The 21,189-nt window shown below is 63.6% G+C and overlaps 1 protein-coding gene across 1 annotated transcript; it reads right to left on the bottom strand.

The window, feature by feature from the left end:
* Nucleotides 1–20,178, bottom strand: COL2A1 (collagen type II alpha 1 chain; the record flags this gene model as incomplete). The annotated part of the gene is made up of 49 exons (XM_051775421.1): nucleotides 1–147; nucleotides 1,084–1,326; nucleotides 1,772–1,959; nucleotides 2,592–2,880; nucleotides 2,978–3,085; nucleotides 3,240–3,293; nucleotides 3,443–3,550; nucleotides 3,637–3,690; nucleotides 4,089–4,196; nucleotides 4,278–4,331; nucleotides 4,499–4,606; nucleotides 5,345–5,452; nucleotides 5,547–5,708; nucleotides 6,346–6,399; nucleotides 6,482–6,535; nucleotides 6,663–6,770; nucleotides 6,937–6,990; nucleotides 7,635–7,688; nucleotides 7,778–7,831; nucleotides 7,946–7,999; nucleotides 8,601–8,708; nucleotides 8,816–8,914; nucleotides 9,968–10,012; nucleotides 10,121–10,174; nucleotides 10,304–10,357; nucleotides 10,556–10,609; nucleotides 10,754–10,807; nucleotides 11,251–11,349; nucleotides 11,454–11,507; nucleotides 12,716–12,814; nucleotides 12,930–12,983; nucleotides 13,080–13,187; nucleotides 13,571–13,624; nucleotides 14,973–15,071; nucleotides 16,261–16,359; nucleotides 16,728–16,781; nucleotides 16,900–16,945; nucleotides 17,032–17,135; nucleotides 17,251–17,295; nucleotides 17,967–18,020; nucleotides 18,108–18,161; nucleotides 18,389–18,442; nucleotides 18,535–18,589; nucleotides 18,678–18,731; nucleotides 18,857–18,906; nucleotides 19,100–19,177; nucleotides 19,260–19,340; nucleotides 19,475–19,528; nucleotides 20,161–20,178. Coding segments are annotated over 49 exons (4,098 nt in total), but the record flags the coding sequence as incomplete, so codon positions are not given.
* Between the last annotated feature and the right edge of the window lie 1,011 nt (nucleotides 20,179–21,189).

A 21,189-nucleotide genomic window follows, 5' to 3' on the forward strand; every position in this document is an offset into this window, starting at 1 on the left:
TTACAAGAAGCAGACTGGGCCGATGTCTACGCCAAACTCCTGCTCGGCTCCACCAATGTCCATAGGTGCAATGTCCACGATGGGCAGGCGCGAGGTCTTCTGCGACCGGTACTCGATGACCGTCTTGCCCCACTTGCCGGTGTGTTTCTGGGGAAACCCAGAGCAAAGGTGTTATTAGACACCCTCAAACTCCCCCCCAAACCACCAGGCTGACCCCCTCCAACTCATCATCATCATCATCTTTGTGGCAGGACAGACCCACCCCGAGGAGAAGACCTAAAATCCAACCAGCTGTCGGAGTCAGGGTGTTGTCTTGGTGTTAATTATGCTAAAACCACCCTGGTTCATCAATTTGAATACACACCCTGCTTTTTGAAGTCTGGTTTGACAGATAAGCCGGTGGCTGGCCTGGAAAGGTGTGACTGGCAGTCAACCACTTTATCCTAGAAAAGCTCAGTCAGGTTCCTCTGCGATAACCCTTTTGGGGTGGATGTGTGGAGGTTCCTCCCTTGGCTGGGGATGCCCTGCAGGGTCACTCCTCGGGGTTGAGAGCAGAGATCTCCCCTGGTCTGGGTCAGACCTCTACTTAATAATTATTTCTTTTTACCAGCTTTAATATAACTGCTTCAACAATTGCTTTGTTACAGTGCCCTGTACTGCCTCATATTGTACTCTACTAGTAAGGTATAATATTATACTCTCCATTATACTCTACTACATTATACTGTATTATACTCTACTAGTAGATTTTTAGTGCTTATATCGTGTGGTGAATAGTTCTGTCTGAGATCTTTTGTCTGATCATTTGTATAAAACAAATCACTCATTTTTAGGAAAAAAAACCCTTAAACCCCACAGGACAAAAGCGGCTCCATCACAACCTCCATAACTCCTCAAATCTAAACCACTCACACGACCCCAGGCTGAGGCTGGGATCCCAGGCTGAGGCTGGGTTTGGCTGCACCGAGACCCCTCCCTGAGAAGGGATCCCTGCCCGTGCCTCGAGACTCACCGGCGAGGCTTTGCTTTCTACCACCTCTGCCTGAGCCTCGCGCTCCCACCCCGGCCCTGGCGCGGGCTCACCGTGCACCCGTCCTCCAGGACGCTGTAGGTGAACCTGCTGTTGCCCTCGGCGCGGATCTCCACGTCGTTGGAGCCCTGGATGAGCAGGGCTTTCTTCAGGTTGCCCGCGTCCTCGTCCAGGTAGGCCACGCTGTTCTTGCAGTGGTAGGTGACGTTCTGGGAGCCCTCGGTGGACAGGAGGCGCAGGAAGGTCATCTGGATGTTGGCGGTGTTGGGGGCCAGGTCTTCGTCACCGTAGCTGAACTGGAGGGGGGGAGGAGGGACATTGGAGCCCTTGAGGGTGTTGCAACGGCGCTGCTTTGAGGGGCCTCCTGTAATTTGCCTCCTTGGGTGGCTGCAGACATCCCATCCCAACTGCCCCCACCCCAAGCTTTCAGTGCAATGCTCTGGGTCAGCCAGTGCCTTGTGTGACACCCGTCAGCTTCACCCCAAGGAAGGACACCCCAACCTTCCAACTGGGCACCCCCTGCTCGACCTCCATCCCCCTGCTCAACCTCCATCCCCCTGCTCGACCTCCATCCCCTGCTCGACCTCCACTCCCTGTTCGACCTCCATCCCCTGCTCGACCTCCGCCCCCTGCTCGACCTCCATCCCCTGCTCGACCTCCGCCCCCTGCTCGACCTCCATCCCCTGCTCGACCTCCACCCCCTGCTCGACCTCCACCCCCAGCCCCGGGGGGGACACTCACGTGGAAACCGCCGTTGATGGTCTCTGCAAACCAGACGTGCTTCTTCTCTTTGGCCTTGCTGGTCCACCAGTTCTTCCTGGGGATGCTGCTGGGGTTGGGGTACACGCAGGTCTCGCCCGTCTCCATGTTGCAGAAGACTTTGATGGCGTCCAAGGTGCAGCCCTGGTTGGGGTCGATCCAATAGTCTCCTGCAGGGAGGGCAAAGGGTGGGGTGAGGGTGAGGGTTTGGGGGTTGGAGCACCCGACTTGGCCTTGCTGGGTGCGAGAGGCTGAGGGAGAGGGACGGGGGAGGAGGAGGCTCTTTTTCATTTCACAGGGTACACTGAGCTGGAAGGGATCATCGAGTCCAACCCTCAGCCCTGCACAGGACACCCCAAAATCCCACCCTGTGCCCTAGAGGAGCATCCAAACCCTCCTGGAGCTCTGGCAGCCTTGGTGCTGTGCCCACTGCCCTGGGGAGCCTGGTCAGTGCCAACCACCCTCGGGGGGAAGAACCTTTCCCTGGTATCCAACCTCACCCTGCCCTGGCACAACTCCAGGCCATCCCAGAATTCCAGAATCTGAGTTGGAAGGGACCCACAAGGACCATCCTGTCCAACCCTCAGCCTTGCACAGCCCTGCATAGAGTCACCCCATGTCCCAGAGAGGATCATCCAAACCCTCCTTGGTGCTGTGCCCACTGCCCTGGGCAGCCTGGTCAGTACCAACGACCTTCTGGGGGAAGAACCTTTCCCTGACACCCACCCCACTCCACCCCACCCCTGACACAACTCCAGGCTGCTCCTGGGGGTCCCTGGTCCCCGCAGAGCGGAGCCCTCACCGCTCTTCCACTCGGGGTGGCAGAGCTTGATGTCGCGGCAGGTCCTGGCCGGGTTCTTCTTGGAGCCCTCGGGGCTGCGGATGCTCTCGATCTGGTTGTTGAGGGACTTGAGCGTGGCGTCCACCTCCACGTCGTGCTGCCTCAGGCTCCCGGCGGCCTCGTCCGCCCTCATGTACCGGATGGGGTCGGGGCCCTTCTCGGGCTGGCCCAGCCCCGCGAACGCCGACATGTCGATGCCGGTGCCGGGCGGGCCGGGGGGGCCGGGGGGACCCGGGTTTCCAGGAGGACCCTGCGAGAGGGAGGAGATGCAATCCCATCCTGGGGGGCTGCCCTGGCAGCTGGACCCCCCCTCCCCTCCCCTGCCCATCCCGGGGGTTTTCACTCACCGCAGGGCCGGGTTCTCCGCTCCGCCCGCGGGGCCCGGGGGGGCCGATGGGGCCGGGCATGCCATTGGAGCCATCCTTGCCAGAGGGGCCCACGGGGCCGGGGGGACCCTGAAAGAGCCCCAAAAGGGAGGTCAGGGAAGGTACTGGGCAGCCCTCAGCTCCTGCCATCAGCTGACCCAGACAGGGGCTCGAGGACAGAGGTGCCTCCTTTTCCTCTCACCCCCCCAAACTCCTTTTCCTCTCATTCCCCCCCAGGACTTACCCTGGGACCGGAGGGACCTGCGGGACCAGCAGCACCTTGGTCTCCAGAAGGACCCTGAGAAGGGAGGGGGGGTGATGGTTAAGCCTGGCATCAGGGGGTGCTCAGCCCCAGCAGAGCCTCACACGGGCTCGGGGCTCTGCCCGTGGCCACATCCAGCTCCATGGGGAGACGTGGGGGGCCGGGGTCCCCACAGCAGCACTTACGGGGGGGCCAGGGAGACCCTGCAGCCCGGTGAAGCCACGGTGACCCTTCAGCCCTCTCTCTCCAGCCTCTCCCGTCTCGCCCTTGTCACCACGAGGCCCTTGGGGACCCTGGAAGGGGAGGGGTGGGGCCGTGTCAGGCTGGGAGTGGCAGACCCCCACCTGACACGACCCACGGCTGTCCCAGCGTCACTCACCGGCATCCCCCGAGCGCCAGCAGGGCCAGAGGGACCCATGGGACCTTGTGCACCCTGGGGAGAGAAAAGAGGGTGGTCAGAAGCAGAAGATGCTGGGGGCAGGGGGTGCTCTCTGCCTTTGGGGGTGTCCAAACTGGCCCCACCGCTGGGAATCAGCGTCTTTAAACACCCTCAGCTGGAGCATCACACCCAAACGATCCTTGGAAGTGGAGATATTCCCTGCTCCAGCTCCTGGGGCTCACAGCCCCCCAGGCAGAGCCCCAGAAGGGCGTTCAGAAATCCTCAGGAAGATGCTCGGAGCCGCTCAGGGCACCCCTGAATCCCTGCCAGGCACTAAAGGCACCCGCCTGGCTCCCCCACCCCAGTGACTCCTTAACTCTTCCCTGACCTGCCCTCGGGGTGGTTCCTGTCTCTCCCAAAAAACCCCTCAGACCCAGCATTCCGGCACTCACCGTCTCGCCTCTGTCTCCTTGTTTGCCGGTGGGACCCACGGGCCCGGGAGCGCCGGGAGCGCCGGGAGCGCCGGGGGCACCCACGGGCCCCGTCTCGCCTCGGTCACCCTGCACAGGGACACGAGAGTGGGGTCAGAGCCGCGGGATTGGGGGCACGGGGGGTGTGGGGGGAATTCACGGCAAACTCACCTTCACTCCGGCCGCACCGTCTCTTCCCGGGGGACCGTCGGAGCCGGGATTTCCCTGGGAGAAGAGGAGGAATCAAGGCTCGGCTGGGTGAAAACTCCCCTCTCCGAGCCAAAATCGTGCCCACCACCCCGTGCCGGTGATGGGCAGGGGCACGGGGCACAAGGGGCAGCCCGGGGGTCACCCGGGCGGGGGGCTGCCCCCCGTGCCCCCTCCCCACCCACCTCTCGGCCGGGTTCTCCAGCGGGACCCGTCAGGCCGGGGGGACCCACGGGGCCGGGGGGGCCTCGGTCGCCAGCAGAGCCGGGCGCTCCTTGTTTGCCGGGTTCGCCCTGGAGGAACGGGGAAGGGAGGAAAGATCCGTGAGAGGGAGATCCCGGCACAGCCCTTCCCCCGGGAAATGCCCCCAAAGGAGCAGCTCCAGCAGCTACCGGGGGAGGCGGCTGCTGCCATCGGGCACAGGGGGTGGAGGCGGCTGAGCCTGGGGGTGACACGGGGGGTGACACGGGGGTGACAGAGAGGGTGACAGAGGGGGTAACAGAGGGGGTGGAAGGGGCTAACTTAGGGGTGACACAGGGGGTGACACTGGGGGTAGAAGGGGATGACACACGGAGTGACACAGGAGATGGAAGGGGCTGAAATTAGGGGTAACAGAGGGGGTGATGCTGGGGGTGGAAGGGGCTGAAATTAGGGAGTGACACAGGGGGTGACACAGGGGATGGAGGGCTGAGCCGGGGGGGGTGACACAGGGGGTGACACAGGGGATGGAAGGGGCTGAACCCAGGAGGTGACACAAAGGGTGACACAGGGGGTGACACTGGAGGTGGAAGGGGCTGAACTCAAGGGTGACACAGGGGGTGACACAGGAGGCGACAGAGGAGATGGAAGGGGCTGAAATTAGGAGTGATACAGGGGGTGACACTGGGGGTGACACTGGGGGTGGAAGGGGTTGAAATTAGGGGTGACAAAGGGGGTGACAAAGGGGGTGACACAAGGGATGACACTGGGGGTGACAGTGAGGGTGACAACTGGGGGTGACACAGGGGCTGACCCCGGGGGTGAGCACTCACCGATGGCCCCGGCAGGCCGGGAAAGCCCCTCTCCCCGCGCTGCCCGGGGAGGCCGACGATGCCGCGCTGTCCCGCCAAGCCTTGGGGACCCGGGGGCCCGTCGGGACCCTGGGGGGAGGCAGAGCCGGGGGGTCAGAGCCGGGAGGGGGGTGGTGGCAGGGCCCTGAACGGGCAGGAAGGGAGGTGCCCCCCCCAAATGTACCGCGGGCCCGTCCTCGCCGGGCTCTCCCTTCTCGCCGGGGGGGCCGGCGGGGCCCTGCAGCCCGGGGTCCCCAGCACGGCCCGGGGGTCCGGCATCGCCTCGAGCGCCCTTGGGACCATCCTTGCCAGCGGAGCCGGGGGGCCCGGGGGGGCCTGGGTTACCCTGGGGGGGACAAGGTGTGGTTCAGTGCCAACAGAAGAGGCTTTTCCACCTGCGTTATCCTCATCCTGTGGGGCTCCCGGGCTTGGAGAGCCCTGGGAAACCCCCAGTTGCCCCTGAGTGATCCTGGTTGCCCCTAAGTGGTCCTGGCTGCTCCCAAGTGATCCCTGTTTCCCCCCAGTGGGACCTGTTGCCCCCACTGATCCCAGTTGTTCCTGAGCAATCCCAGTTGCCCCTGAGTGATCCCAGTTGTCCCCAGTGATCCCAGTTGTCCCCAGTGATCCTGGCTGCTCCCAAATGATCCCTGTTTCCCCCCAGTGATCCCAATTGCCCCAAGTGATCCCTGTTGCCAAGTGATCCCTGTTTCCTCCCAAGTGAACCCAGTTGCCCCTGAGTGATCCCAGTTGCCCTCCCAGTGATCCCAGTTGCCCCAAAATGATCCTGGCTTCTCCCAAGTGATCCTGGTTGCCCCCAGGTGATCCCAGCTGCTCCCAAGTGATCCCTGTTGTCAAGTGATCCCTGTTTCCTCCAGAGTGAACCCAGTTGCCCCTGACCAATCCCAGTTGCCCTTGACTGATCCCAGTTGCCCCCCAGTGATCCCAGTTGCCCCCCAGTTGGATCCTGGCTGCTCCCAACTCACGTTAGGGCCGGGGGGTCCGACGCGTCCGGCAGCTCCGGGGAATCCGGTGGCTCCCTGGGGAAGGAGGAGGAGGAAGGTGGCTCAGACCCCCTCCCAACCCCCTCCCCGCACCCCCCCCCCTTCCCCCAATACTCACAGGGGGTCCTTGAGCACCCCGGGCTCCTTTGGGACCAGTTACACCAGTTGGACCCTGGGAAGAGGAGGAAAACCAGTGAGAGACACAGGTGGGTGGTGCAATTTGGGGTTCCCCAAATTTCCGGGGGAAAGGGACCCCCAGGGGGTTCACCCCCATTTCGGGGGGCTCTGGCTGTACCCACCTGTGGGCCAGGGGCCCCAGAGGGGCCTTGGGGACCAGGGGCACCGGCGTCACCCTTCTGCCCGGGCTCTCCCTGCTCGCCTTTGGCACCCGGTTGCCCGTCGGCGCCCTGGGGGAAGGGGCTGCTCTCAGAGGGGGGAGCTGAAGCCAGGGGCACCGGGACCCAGACTGGGGCACCGGGACCCAAACTGGGGCACCGGGACCCAGACTGGGGCACTGAGACCCAAACTGGGGCACCGGGACCCAAACTGGGGGCACCAGGAGCAAATACTCACCGGGGGTCCGGCAAATCCAGCGGGACCGGGGGCTCCGGGCTCCCCACGCTCCCCCTGTGTGAGGGACGGGAGGTGGGTGAGGGGGAGGAGGTCAGTGAGGGGGTAAATGAGGAGGTAAAGGGTGGTAAAGGAGGGTAAATGAGGGGGTAAAGGGTGGTAAAGGAGGGGGGGAAATGATGGGGTAAATGGTGGGGTAAATGAGGGGGTAAATGGTGGGGTAAATGAGGTAAGGAGGTAAATGATGGGGTAAATGAGGAGGTAAATGAGGGGGTAAATGAGGTAAATGAGGGGGGGAAATGATGGGGTAAATGAGGGGGGCAAATGAGGGGGGCAAATGAGGGGGGCAAATGAGGGGGTAAATGATGGGGTAAATGGTGGGGGTAAATGAGAGGTTAAATGAGGGGGGGAAATGATGGGGTAAATGAGAGGGGTAAATGGTGGGGTAAATGAGGGGGGTAAATGGTGGGGTGAGGAGGTAAATGAGGGGGTAAATGAGGGGGCAAATGAGGGGGTAAATGGTGGGGTAAATGGTGGGGTAAATGAGGTAAGGAGGTAAATGATGGGGTAAATGAGGGAAATGAGGGGGGTAAATGAGGGGGTATATGAGGGGGTAAGTGAGGGGGTAAATGAGGTAAATGAGGGGGTAAATGAGGGACAAAGACCAGCAGCCGGGGGGGCTGTCACAGGGTGGCACTTACGGGGGCACCGCGGGCACCGGCAGCGCCGGAGGGGCCGGGAGGGCCGGATTCACCCTGGGAAAGAAAGGACAGAGGGTCAGGGGGGTCCGGGGGGGGGTCTCCCGGGCTCGGGGGCAGCCGAGGGGCTGCCCGGGCTCTCTCACCTTCTCGCCGTTGGGGCCGGCGGGGCCGGGGGGGCCGATGGGACCCGTCAGACCCTGCGGGGGGGAGGGAGAGGAGGGTGAGTGAGGCCACCTGAGTGTCCCCCAGCAGCCGCCCCCCCATCCCACCCCTGTGCCACCCCTCTCCCAACCCCACCCCGTCCCACTCACGCGGGCGCCGTCCTTGCCGGGGGCTCCCTCGGGGCCCTTCTCGCCGACGTCTCCCTGTGGGGTGACACGGGGGGGCAGCGTGAGCCGAGCTGAGACCCGACAGCACTCATCACACCCCTCCCAGCACCCAGCACTGATGCCTTAAGGTCCATCCGGTTTTTTTGACTTTTCTGATTTTTATAAGCAGTTACACAGCAGAGGTAGGTTTTAGAAGCAGCAGCGTTTATTCCCTTACCCTTAGCACAGTAACCACAACCCTTTTACCCCAGTTCCCCATATCAATACCCCTGAATTCCAACAGAAATGTTTAGTCTCTCCTTAAGACAGACCTCTTCTGTTTGAGGGTATCTAATCCTGGCCTGAATGGCAAGAGTACAGTCAAGAACGGGGTGACCATGTGCCCCCTGTACCCTGAAGATGACAAAGATGATGAAGAAAAGGGTTTTAAAGACCCCAGCCCTAATTCCCAAGGGGCGGGACCAGGGCAAAAGCCAGAGGGTGGAAAAATCTGGGATTGCCCAGGCAGTGTTATAAACAGAGGGGTGCGCATGTTGTAACCGGATTAAATCCTTTTTTCCTCTCTCATCTCCAGTTAAATCGTTTTGGAGTTGTTTTTTTTTTTCCCCCTCAGCTCGTTTTAGGCGTCCCCACTCACCCTGTCTCCCTTGGGACCGGCGATTCCGGCCGCTCCTCTCTCCCCGGGCATCCCCTGCAGCCCGGGGGGTCCCTGGGCGCCGTTGGGGCCGGCGGGGCCGGTGGCACCCTAAAGCAGAGCGGAGGGGGCGGTTTTTGGGGTGCTGACAAACACCCCCCCACCCCGGTGCCACAGCCCTGCCGGCGGCACCGGGCGCTGTCCCCGCCGTCACCCACCTTGGGCCCGTCGGTGCCGGGGGTCCCGGGCAGCCCGCGGGGTCCCTGCAGCCCTTGGGCACCGGGAGAGCCGCGCTCGCCGGGGAAGCCGCGCTCGCCCTGCCGGGAGGGGGGTAGGAGGGCGTCAGGAAGGGGAAGGGAAAGGTGACAAGGTGCTGTCCCCGCCGAGGGGGACCGGCCACCAGGGCGGGGGGGAGCTGGAGGCCATGGAAGGGACGTGGGGGGGGATGTTGGGGGGCACTGGAGGGTGCTGGGGATGCTGGGAGACACTGGGGGGATACTGGGGATGCTGGGGGACAATGGGGGGACATGGGGATGTTGGGGGACAATGGGGGATGCTGGGGATGCTGGGGGACAATGGGGGGTGCTGGGGATGCTGGGGGACAATGGGGGGTGCTGGGGATGCTGGGGGACAATGGGGGGATACTGGGGATGCTGGGGGACAATGGGGGGGTGCTGGGGGACACTGGGGGGTACTGGGGATGCTGGGGGACCATGGGGGGATACTGGGGGACACTGGGGGGTACTGGGGATGCTGGGGGACAATGGGGGGATACTGGGGATGCTGGGGAACATGGGGGAGATGCTGGGGGACATGGACGTGCTGGGGGACATTGGGGGGATATTGGGGGACACTGAGGGACATGGGAATGTTGGGGGACACTGGGGGGATGCTGGGGAACATGGGGGAGATACTGGGGGGCACTGGGGGACATGGATGTGCTGGGAGACATTGGGGGGATATTGGGGGACACTGGAGGGATACTGGGGGGCACTGGGGGACATGGATGTGGTCGGGGACAGTGGAGGGATATTGGGGGACACTGAGGGACATGGGAATGTTGGGGGACGCTGGGGGACACTGGGGAGATACCGAGGGACACTGGGGGACAAGGGGATGTTGGGGGATATTGAGGGGGATGCTGGGGATGGTGGGGGACAAGGGGACGTTGGAGACATTGGGAGGATGCTGAAGGACACTGGGGGACATGGGGATGTTGGGGGACACTGGGGGAGTGCTGGGGCACACTGGGAGTATGTAACCAGGGTTGAAAGGGAGCAACCAGGGTCTGACAACCCCCTGGAGACCCCCAAAGCCCCCCATGGGATGGATCCAGTCCCCCCCAGCCAGGAGGGGGGGGTGACACTTACTCTGGGACCAACAAGACCGGGCGCTCCGGCTTCTCCAGGAACACCCTGTGGCAGAGGGAAGGGAAAAAGTGCTGGGGGTCAGGCCTGGGAGGTGCTGGGGGGCTCTGACCCCCCCCCCTTTGCAGCCTGAGAGGAGGAAAAGGGGGGTCTCACCTGATCTCCGGGTTTGCCGCTCTCTCCGGGGGGACCTGGTGGCCCGGGCAGCCCCTGGGAGGGGAGAGCAGCTCTGTGAGCACGGGGGGGGCAGCGAGACCACCAGGGACGGGGGGCTCAGGGCCACCCATGAGCATCACCCCACCCCCAGCACCCCCAGAGCCCCCCCTCCCACGTGCTCACCTGGAAGCCGGAGGGTCCGGGGGCTCCCTGCTCTCCCCTCTCTCCCGCGGGGCCCTGCGGGAAGGACGGTGCTGAGGGACCCCCAAACCCCTCGGGCTCGGGGCTTCCCCCACCCCCAGCTTTTGGGCATGGAGGGCCCCAAAACCCCCAAGGGCAGTGACTGCAGAGGCTTCACCCCCAGCAGAGCCGGGGGGGTCCTTTGCCCAGCCCTGGGGGGGGTTCAGCCCCCCAATCTCCCCCCGTTTCACTCACGGCAGGTCCTGGGGGTCCGGCAGCTCCTGTCTCACCGTCCTTGCCAGGGAGCCCCTGCAGAGGAGGGAAAAGCCCCCTGAGCTCCGGGCACGGAGCTGCTGCCTCAGCTTCCCCCCCTGGGGCACCACAGAGGCCTCGGGGAGCTGCAGCCCCCCAAAATTGAGGGAGGGAGGGAAGGAGGGAGGGAACACAACTCACCCGCAGCCCCGGGGCACCGGGCAGGCCCTTCTCGCCAGCTTTGCCAGGCTCGCCCTAGGGAGAGGCAGAGGTGGCACCGAGGGGGTCTCTGTGCCCCTGCGGCCCCGTTTTTGGGTGGGAACGGGTGGCAGCACTCATTTTTGGGGAGGAGCAGGTGGCAGCACTCATTTTTGGGGAGGAAGGGGTGGCAGCGCTCATTTTTGGGGATGAGCAGGTGGAAGTGCTCATTTTTGGGTGGGAACAGGTGGCAGTGCTCATTTTTGGGTGGGAAGAGGTCCCAGTGCTCATTTTTGGGTGGGAAGGGGTGGCAATGCTCATTTTTGGGTGGGCACAGGTCTCAGTACTCATTTTTGGGGAGGAGCAGGTTGAGTGCTCATTTTTGGGTGGGAACAGGTCCCAGTGCTCATTTTTGGGTGGGCACAGGTCTCAGTGCTCATTTTTGGGTGGGAACAGGTCCCAGTGCTCATTTTTGGGTGGGCACAGGTCTCAGTACTCACGTTGGCACCTTTGGGGCCGGGGAATCCCATCACACCGGGCTGGCCACGGGCACCCTGCGGGCCAGGGGGGCCGGGGCGCCCGTCCTCGCCGGGGGCACCCTGTGGGGAGGGCAGGGGGGGTCAGGGGGCGCCTGTGCCAGACCCCCCCACCCCGCCCAGCCCCCTGCCCACCCCCCAACACCCCCACGTGCAGCTTCACTTACGGTGGGGCCGACTTTGCCTTGGGGTCCGGCGTCACCGGGGCGGCCCGTGAGGCCCTGAGGGGACAGGGGAGCTCTGAGGGGGGGCTGGGCACCCCTCATGGAGGGGGCACGAGGGTCTGCCCAACCCCCACCACCCCAGAGAGCGTCTTTGCTCACCCCAAAGAGCGCCCGACCCCAAAGAGCACCCAACCCCAAAAAGGATCCAATCCCAAAGAGTGTCTGACCCCAAAGAGCACCCAATCCCAAAAAGGATCCAACCCCAAAAAGGATCCGACCCCAAAGAGTGTCCGACCCCCAAAAGGATCTGACCCCAATAAGGATCTGACCCCAAAGAGCACCCGACCCCAAAAAGAATCCAACCCCAAGGAGCATCTTTGTGAACCCCAAGTGTGTCTTAACCCCGGAAGGCATCTTAATTAGAGAAGAGCATCTTAATTAACCCCAAAGGATTTCTTGGTTATCACCAGAGAGCGACTGACCCAACCCCAGAAAACACCTTAATGCCAAAGAGCACCATGGCCAAGGCCAAAAGCACTGCATGGACCCCAAAAGCATCTTAAACAACCCTAAAATCACCTCTTTGACCCCAAAAGCACCTCAGACAACCCTAAAAGCATCTTATTAACCACAAAGGCACTTTATCGACCCCAAAAGCACCTAGTTGACCTCAGAAGCACCTCAGACAACCCCAAAAGCACCTTATTGACCCCAAAAGCACGTGATTGACTCTTAACCCTAAAAGCACCTTATCGACCCTAAAAGCACCTTATCAACCCTGGAAGCATCTCATTGACCCCAGAAGTACCTCATTGACCCCAGAAGCACCTCATTGACCCCAGAAGCATCTTAGTCCTAAAAGCACCTTATCGACCCTAAAAGCGCCTTATTGACCCCAAAAGCACCTTATTAATCCCAGAAGCATCTTAACCCTAAAAGCACCTTATCGACCCTAAAAGCGCCTTATCGACCCTAAAAGTGCCCTATCGACCCCAAAAGCACCTTATTAACCCCAGAAGCATCTTAACCCTAAAAGTACCTTATGGACCCTAAAAGTGCCTCATCGACCCCAAAAGCACCTCATTGAGCCCAGAAGCATCTTAACCCTAAAAGCACCTCATCGACCCCAAAAGCACCTCACTGACCCCGAAGCCCCCCCTTGCTGACCCAGCGGGTCCCACTGGTGTCCCCACTGTCCCCACTGTCCCCTGCCCCCCCCGGCCGCCCCCAGTGCCCCCCACCCCCGTGGCCCCCCCGTTTCTCACCCTGGCTCCGGGCAGTCCGGGCTCTCCGGGCCGTCCGGGGTCGCCGGTGGCTCCTTTGGGACCCGCCAGCCCGGCGGGGCCGCGCTCGCCCGGAGCGCCCTGCGAGGGGTTGGGGGTGACTCCGGGGGTCCAGGGGGGTGTTCCGCCCCCTGGAAACCCCCCCCTTGGCCCCCGTGACCCCCCACCCCCCACCCCTCACCGCGACCCCCCCCACCTTGGGTCCGGCCAGCCCGTCCTGTCCCGGGAAGCCGCGGTTGCCGGGAGCGCCCTGTGGAGGAAGAGGAGGGGGAGGAAGAGGAGGATGGGAGTCAGGGGAGGATTTTTGGGGAGGTTTTGGGGCGGGACAGGGGGGACACACACTCACCCTTTCTCCCGGGGGTCCCAAAGGACCGGCAGCGCCGGGTTCGCCGCGGGCTCCTCTCTTGCCTTCCTCGCCCGCCGGCCCGGGGGCACCTTGGGGTCCCGCGGGGCCCTGCGGGGGGGGGGGAGGGAGAGGAGGGACAAGGGGGTCACCGGGAGCCTTCCTCCCCCCATAGCCGCCCCCCCCCAGCCGGGCAGGAGCCCCCCGACGTGCCCCCCACAGCCCCGGCGGCGCCGGGGCCCCGCGGAGCCCCGGCATTGAGGGTGGTTAATGAAGCGAGGGGGGAATGTCCCCGCGGGGGGGGACGGGGCGCGCACACAGCGGCCCTTTGTCCCCCCGCGGGAGGGGGACGCTGCCCCTCGAGGGGCCTCCCGAGGGGGACAGGCCCCGGCAGACGCCGAGGAGACGCCGCGGGGACGGGGACGGGGATGGGGAGGGGTCCCCGCCCGGGGTGGGGGGTCCCGGGTGCGGCCCCCCCTCGGTCCTGGACTCACCGTCTCACCCTTGGGTCCCTGCTCGCCTTTGAAGCCCGCGATTCCCGGTTCTCCCTGTGGAGAGAGGGGGTTTGGACAAGGTGTCAGTGTCCCTGTCCCTGCTGTGGAATCCAGCTCCTGTCCCCATCCCTGGTGTGTTCTCCAGCTCCTATCCTCCATCCCTGCTGTGGAATCCAGCTCCTGTCCCCATCTCTGCGTTCTCCAGGTCCTATCCTCCATCCCTGTGTTCTCCAGGTCCTGTCCTCCATCCCTGTGTTCTCCAGGTCCTGTCCCCATCCCTGTGTTCTCCGGCTCCTGTCCTCCATCCCTGGTGTGTAATCCAGGTCCTGTTCCCATTCCTGGTGTGTTCTCCAGCTCCTATCCTCCATCCCTGCTGTGGAATCCAGGTCCTGTCCCCATCCCTGTGTTCTCCAGTTCCTGTTCCCATCCCTGGTGTGTTCTCCAGCTCCTGTCCTTCATCCCTGCTCTGGAATCCAGCTCCTGTCCCCATCCCTGTGTTCTCCAGCTGTGTTCTCTAGCTCCTGCCTCCATTCTCCAGGATCTGTCCTCCATCCCTGCTGTGGAATCCAGCTCCTATCCTCCATCCCTGCTGTGTAATCCAGGTCCTGTTCCCATTCCTGATGTGTTCTCCTGCTCCTGTCCTCCATCCTTTGTGTGTTTTCCAGTTCCTCTCCCCATCCTGATGTGTTTTCCAGCTCCTGTCTCCATCCCTGGTGTGTTTTCCAGCTCCTATCTCCATCTCTGGTGTGTAATCCAGCTCCTGTCCCCATTCTCCAGCTCCTGTCCCCATCCCTGGTGTTTTTTCCAGCTCCTATCTCCATCTCTGGTGTGTAACCCAGCTCCTGTCTCCATTCTCCAGCTCCTGTCCCCATTCTCCAACTCCTGTCCCCATCCCTGGTGTGTTTTCCAGTTCCTCTCTCCATCCCTGGTGTGTTCTCCAGGCCCTGTCTCCATCCCTTTCCTCATCTCCATCTTCATCCCAGTCCTCTCACCTGTTCCCATCCCCATCCCATCCCACCTGTGGGAAAATGGGAAATGGGAAAAAGGGGTGGAAAGGGAAAAAAGGAAGGGAAATGGGAATAAAAGGGGGAAAGGGGAGGGAAGTGGAATAGGAAAAAAAGGGGGAAATGGAGGGAAAGGGGAAAAAAAGTGGGAAAATGAGGGAAAAGGGAGGAGAAGGGAAAAGGGGAGAAGTGGGAACAAAAGAGGGGAAAATAGGGGAAAAAAGTGGTGGAAGGGGAAAAAGCAAGGGGGAGAATGGAAATAAAAGAGGGAAAAAGGGGGGAAATGTGGATTAAAGGGGAGAAAATTGGGGAAAACGAGGAGAACCGGGAAAATAACAGGGAAAAGGGGCAAAAGACCAGGAAGGAAATGGTCAAAACCCGAAGGGTCTCTGTCTCACCGTCTGTCCCTTTGGGCCCAGGGGGCCGGTGGCTCCTTGAGGGCCGGGGGGGCCGCGGGGGCCGGGGAAACCTGGAGCACCAGCGATGCCCGGGGCACCCTGAGGGCAGTGGGCACCGTCAGGGGGCACGGCCATGTCCCCCTGCGGCCCCCTGTCCTCCCTGTCCTTCCCCTGTCCCTCCCCCGTGTCCCCAGTGTCCCCCCACAGCCCCCTGTCCTCCCCATCCTCCTCTTGACCCTCCCCAGTGTCCCCAGTGTCCCCCCATGGCCCTCTGTCCTCCCTGTCCTTCCCCTGTCCCTCCCCAGTGTCCCCCATGTCCCCACCCCTGCCAGTGTCCTCCTGTCCCCCAGCAGCTCACATCCCACACTGTCCCTGCAGCCCCCGGTGTCCCCCAGTGTCCCCCAACATCGCCGTGCCCCTCAGTGTCTCCCAGCATCTCCCCAATGTCCCCCAGTGTCCCCCAGAGTCCCCCAGCATCCTTCCAGTGTCCCCCAGTATCCTCCCAGTGTCCCCCAACATCCCCATGCCCCCCAGTGTCCCCCAGCATCCCCCGTAGTGCCACCCAGCATCCTCATGTCCCCCAGCATCCCCCCAGTGCCACCCAGCATCCCCACGTCCCCCTAGTGTCCTCCAGTGTCCTCCAGTGTCCCCCAGCATCCCCCCCAGTGCCACCCAGTATCCTCATGTCCCCCAACATCCCCCCAGTGCCACCCAGCATCCCCACGTCCCCCCAGTGTCCTCCAGTGTCCCCCCAGTGTCGTCCAGCATCCCCAAGGGTCACTCCAGTATCCCCAAGGGTCACTCCAGTATCCCCATGTCCTCCAGCGTCCCCCCAGTGTCCCCCAACATCTCCACATCCCCCAGTGCCCCCCAGTGCCCCCTCAGTGCCCCCCCAGCGACCCCCAGCCCCCAGTACCCCCCAGCACATCCCCCATTTCCCCCCATCCCCCAGCGAACTCCTGCCCCCGTTGGTGCCCCAGGACCCCAAATCCTTTGTGTCCCCCAGATCCCAGCCCCAAATCCCCAAACCCTCAGCAGCCCCTCCTCACCCTGCACCTCTCCGGGGGTCTCTGAACACCCCCTCCCTCCCCACCCCTGTCCCCAAACCCCGCTCACCGCCGAGCCCTTGGCTCCGGGGATGCCGTCCGTGCCCGGGTTACCCTAAAAGGAGACACCGCTGAGCTCCTCGTGCCTCAGTTCCCCCGAATCCCAACCAGGGACAGCTCCCGGGTCAGGGGACAATGCCGGGACGAAGCCACCAAGGAGGGGAGTGGGACGTGGCACTTACGGGGGCGCCGGCGGGGCCGGGGGAGCCGGGGGTGCCCGATTCGCCGCGGGGACCCTGGGCACCCTCGGGACCTCGGGCTCCAGTGGGACCAGCTTCACCCTGGGGGGAGGAACCAGGGGTGAGGGGTCACTGGGGGGAGGAATGAGGGGTGAGGGGTCACTGGGGGAGGAATGAGAGGGTGAGGGGTCACTGGGGGGAAGAATGAGGGGTGAGGGGTCACTGGGGGGAGGAATGAGGGGTGAGGGGTCACTGGGGGAGGAATGAGAGGGTGAGGGGTCACTGGGGGGGAAGAATGAGGGGCGAGGGGTCACTGGGGGGAAGAATGAGGGGGTGAGGGGTCACTGGGGGGAGGAATGAGGGGTGAGGGGTCACTGGGGGGAGGAATGAGGGGTGAGGGGTCACAGCGGGTGCTGTGCCTCGAGTTTCCCCCCTCCCTCCATCCCCGGGGTCAGCCCCATCCCCGTTACCTTCGAGCCGGGGGCGCCGGGAAAGCCGGGAGCTCCAGCCGGGCCGACGGGTCCCTGGGAGCGAGAGGAGTGTGAGGGTCTTCCCAGGCTTTGGGGGGGCCTGGGGGACCCCGCTGTGCCCCCCGTGGGGTGACACGGGGTCCGGGGAGGGTCCGAGCAGCCCTTGACTTACGGGGGGTCCGGCGGGACCGGGGAGACCGTCGTTGCCGCGAGCCGCCCTGGGGGGAGATGGTGGTGGTGTGAGGCACGGGGGGCACCGCAGGGGGGACCCCCCCTGCCGGCGGGGGGGACATCGGGGTGTCACCGGGGTGCCACCGCGGTGCCACCGGGGGCACGGGCAGCGTCACACTCACGGCGGCACCGGAGGGGCCCGGGACGTCCTCTCTCTCCGGGCAGCCCGCGGGGACCCTGGAGGGACACGGGGGCTGGTCAGGCTCGGGGGGGCTGTGCCCCCCAGCCCCCCACCCCCAATTTCCACCCCCCTCGTGCCTCAGTTTCCCCCTTGTGCAGCCCCAGGACTCACCATGGGGCCGGGGGAGCCGTTCTCGCCGGGGGAGCCGGATTCGCCCTGCGGGGAGGGACAGAGGGGGTGAGCGCCGGGGGGGTGGGCACTGTGTCGGCCCTGAGGCCACGGGGATGGTCACTCCATCAGCTCCAGGGCCATGGGGATGGTCACTTCCATCAGCTCCAGGGCCATGGGGATGGTCACTCCATCAGCCACTGGGATGGTCACTCCATCAGCCCCAGTGCCAAGGGGATGGTCACTCCATCAGCCTCAACACCACTGGGATGGTCACTCCATCAGCCCCAGTGCCAAGAGGATGGTCACTCCATCAGCTCCAGGGCCATGGGGATGGTCACTCCATCAGCCACTGGGATGGTCACTCCCTCAGCCCCAGTACCATGAGGATGGTCACTCCATTAGCCATGGGGATGGTCATTCCATCAGCCCCAACAACACAGGGATGGTCACCAGGATGGTCACCTGGATGCCACTGGGATGGTCACCAGGATGGTCACCTGGCCAGCCCTGATGCCATGGGGATGGTCACTCCCTCAGCCCCAGTGCCATGGGGATGGTCACTCCCTCAGCCCCAACATCACAGGGATGGTCAGCAGGATGGTCACCTGGCCAGCCCCGATGCCACAGGGATGGTCACCTGGCCGGTCACCTGGCTGGTCACCTGGCTGGTCACCTGCCCAGCCCCAACACCACGGGGGTGGTCACCCCACACCCACCTTGGCTCCGGGAGCTCCCGCCTCTCCTTTGGCGCCGTCCAAGCCGGGGTATCCCTGGGCACATGGAAAGGGGGGGATCACCCTCTGTGCCCCCGGGGTGAGGGGGGCACTGGGGGGCCCAAGGGGGGGACACTCACTCACCCTGTGACCCTTCACTCCGGGGAGCCCGGGGGTCCCGGGGAAGCCACGAGCACCCTGTGAGAGGAAGCGAATTGGGGGTGAAGGGGGGGACACACGGGGGGTCCCTGTCCCAGGGGACACACACGGGGGGTCCCTGTCCCAGGGGACACACACGGGGGGTCCCTGTCCTGGGGGGGACACACAGGGGAGTCCCTGTCCCGGCTGGGACACATGAGGGGTCCCTGTCCCAGGGGGTCACATGGGGGGGTCCCTGTCCTGGGGGGGGCCGGATCCAGACTCACCTGGGGGCCGGGGGGGCCACGCTCACCGGATTTGCCGGGTTTGCCGGTCTCACCCTGCAGGGAAACGAGATTTGAGAGGAATAAAAACCACCTTTTGTGGCCACTGCTGCAACGAGCTGCCCGTTCTCAGCCGGCAAAGCACTCACGTCGTCTCCGGGTTTTCCGGGAGGTCCTGGTGGTCCCCCGGGGACCCATGGGACCCTAAAGGGGACAGAGAGGCAGCGGGTGAGTGGCAGCTGGGGGGTGGCAGGTCCCTGGGGGGAACAGGGGGGGTGATGGGGGCACTCACAGCAGCGCCGGGCTCGCCGGGCTCACCGGGGTTGCCTTGAAATCCTTGGGGCCCCTGGAAGAGACGGTGGCATCAGCGGGGGAGGGGGGGGGAGGGAAGAGATGGTGACATCAGTGGGAGGGGCTGGGGGGGCGGGGTGCCCACCCAGAGACCCCAAAACCCGGTGGGGAGGGGGTTACTTACGGGAGAGCCGGAGGGTCCGGGGGGGCCACGGGGGTCCCATAGGGCCCTGGGGGGGGTGGGGGGGAGAAAAAAACAGTGTCACAGAGGGGGGGTCACCCCCCGTCACCTGCCACAGCAGGGGGATCCCCCAAACCGGGGGTGGTCCCCACCGTCGGTGATGCGGGTCCGTGTGTGTGAGGGGGTGCAGGGGGGTGCAGGGGGGTGCAGGGGGGGGTCCTGTGGAGCCGGGGGGGCCTTACCATGGGTCCCTGCATGACGCCCAGCTGAGCCCCTCCAGCCTTCTCGTCGAAGCCCCCCGCCATCTGCGCCGCGAAGTTCTGCGGGAGGGGAGGGGGGCTGAGCACGCCGGGACCCCCAAAATCCCCTCCTCCCGCCCCAAAAAAACCCCTCCATACTCACCCCACCGAGCCCGGCGGGGCCCTGGAGGGCCGGGAGGGCCGGGGGGGGCCGGGATTGCCGGGGGTGCCGGGCTCTCCATCCCTACCCCGGGGACCGGGGAGGGCCCTGAGGGGGATAAAAAAGGGGGGTGGGTGTCATCCATGCGGTGAGTGGGACAGCGGGACAGTTCTCTGCAGCCCCCCATCGCTGCCGGGGGGGTGGGGGGACACTCTCACCTTCTCCCCCTTCTCGCCGCGGTCCCCTCGTTGTCCCTGCTCGCCTGCCGGGCCCTGGGGGGGGAGGAGGAGGAGGACGAGGGGGGTCAGATCTCCCCCCACGCCCCCTCCTCCAATCCCTCAACCCCCCCCCAACCTCACAAATATTCCAGCAATGCGGGAAACGCTCCCACCTGCGGTCCCGGAGGCCCTCGGGGTCCTACGACCTGTGGGAAGGGGGGACACAAGGTTGGGGTGAGAGAGGAGACCCTCCCCTTCCCCTTTCTTTCCCCTTCCCCTTTCTTTCCCCTTCCCCTTCCCCCTTCCCCTTCCCCTTCCCCTTCCCCTTCCCTTTCCCCTTCCCCTTCCCCTTCCCCTTCCCCTTCCCCCCCTTTCCCCCTCCAGTTTCGGGGGTCCCCCCAACACTCACATCTTTAATGTCACCGGGTTCACCCTTCTTGCCCCTGCAAGGCAAAGCAGGGGGTGAGACAAGACCCCCCTCCAAAATCCCTCTGTCCCCCCCACAGCTCCCCACAAAGGGGGTAAAACCCCCCCTCCCAGGAGGTGAAGACCCCCCTCTCCGAGAGGTGACAACCCCCACTGGGGAGGTGACACCCCCCCCGAGGGGCTCACCCCACCCAGAACCCCCCCCCCTGCCTCGAGCCCTCCCCCGAATTTTGGGGTGACCCCCCCCGGGATCTCCTCACCTTGGGGCCGGGGGTGCCCTGTGGGGAAAACAAAGAAATAAAGAGAAATTAGTGCTGGGGGGGTTTGGGGGCTGGGGGGGATTGGGGGGGGACACGAGACTTCTCCATCCCGGGGGGTGCTGGTGCTCCTTGGGGGGGGCTGTGGGGCCAAAAGGGGGGCCCCGGGGGGCTCCCCCCGAAGCGCTGGCAGGGCGTGTTTTGGGGGTGCAGCGGGGGCCAGCACGCGGGGGGGGGGGCTCTGAGGGGTATTTTTGGGGTGAGGGGGGCAGCGGGGTGGGGGCTCAACCCTTCCCACCCCTCCAGCTGGGGCGGGGAAGGGTTAAAAAAAAGGCAACTTTTGGTTTTGGGGGGTTTGGGGTCGTGATTCTTTTTGGGGGGGGGACGGTTTTCTGTGAGTTTTGGGGTGAGGAACAGCCTTTGGATGTCCAAAGTTATCCCCTCCACCCCCTCCCCCAGCATCGCCCCCTGCACCCCACCCCCAAAAAACCCTCACCCAAGAAAACCCCAACCCTTACAAAAGCCACCAAACAAACATCCTTACCCCCTTTCCCCCCCAAAAAAACCCCATCCCTTACAAAAAAAACACAAAAAAAAAAAGCACCTTGCACCTTTTGCAGAGAAAAACACACCCCTCACAGAAACACTTAAAAAACCACTTTATCCCTTTTCCCCCCCAAAATCCACCTTTTAAAAAAAGAACACCAAAAAAACCTCCTTACCCCTTTTCCCCCCAAAAAACCCACTCCTTAAAAAAAATGCTAAAAAAACTTTACCCCTTCCCCCCCCAAAAAAAACTACCCCTTACAAAAAAACACTAAAAAAATCACCTCATACCTTTCCCAGAAAAAAACACTTTACCCCTTACAAAACCCACTAAAAAACACTTTACCCCCTTTCCCAAAAAAAACACCAAAAAAAACACAACCTTATCCCTTTTCCCCCACAAAATCCACCCCTTACAAAAAACCACCAAAAAACCACTTGACCCCTTTCCCCCCAAAAAAAATCACCTTCCCCCCCTTCCCAAAC

The sequence above is a fragment of the Manacus candei genome, unplaced genomic scaffold (genome assembly GCF_025592945.1).
Source record: "Manacus candei isolate 608988 ecotype Guabito, Panama unplaced genomic scaffold, ASM2559294v1 h1tg000296l, whole genome shotgun sequence".
Classification (NCBI taxonomy): Eukaryota; Metazoa; Chordata; class Aves; order Passeriformes; family Pipridae; genus Manacus; species Manacus candei.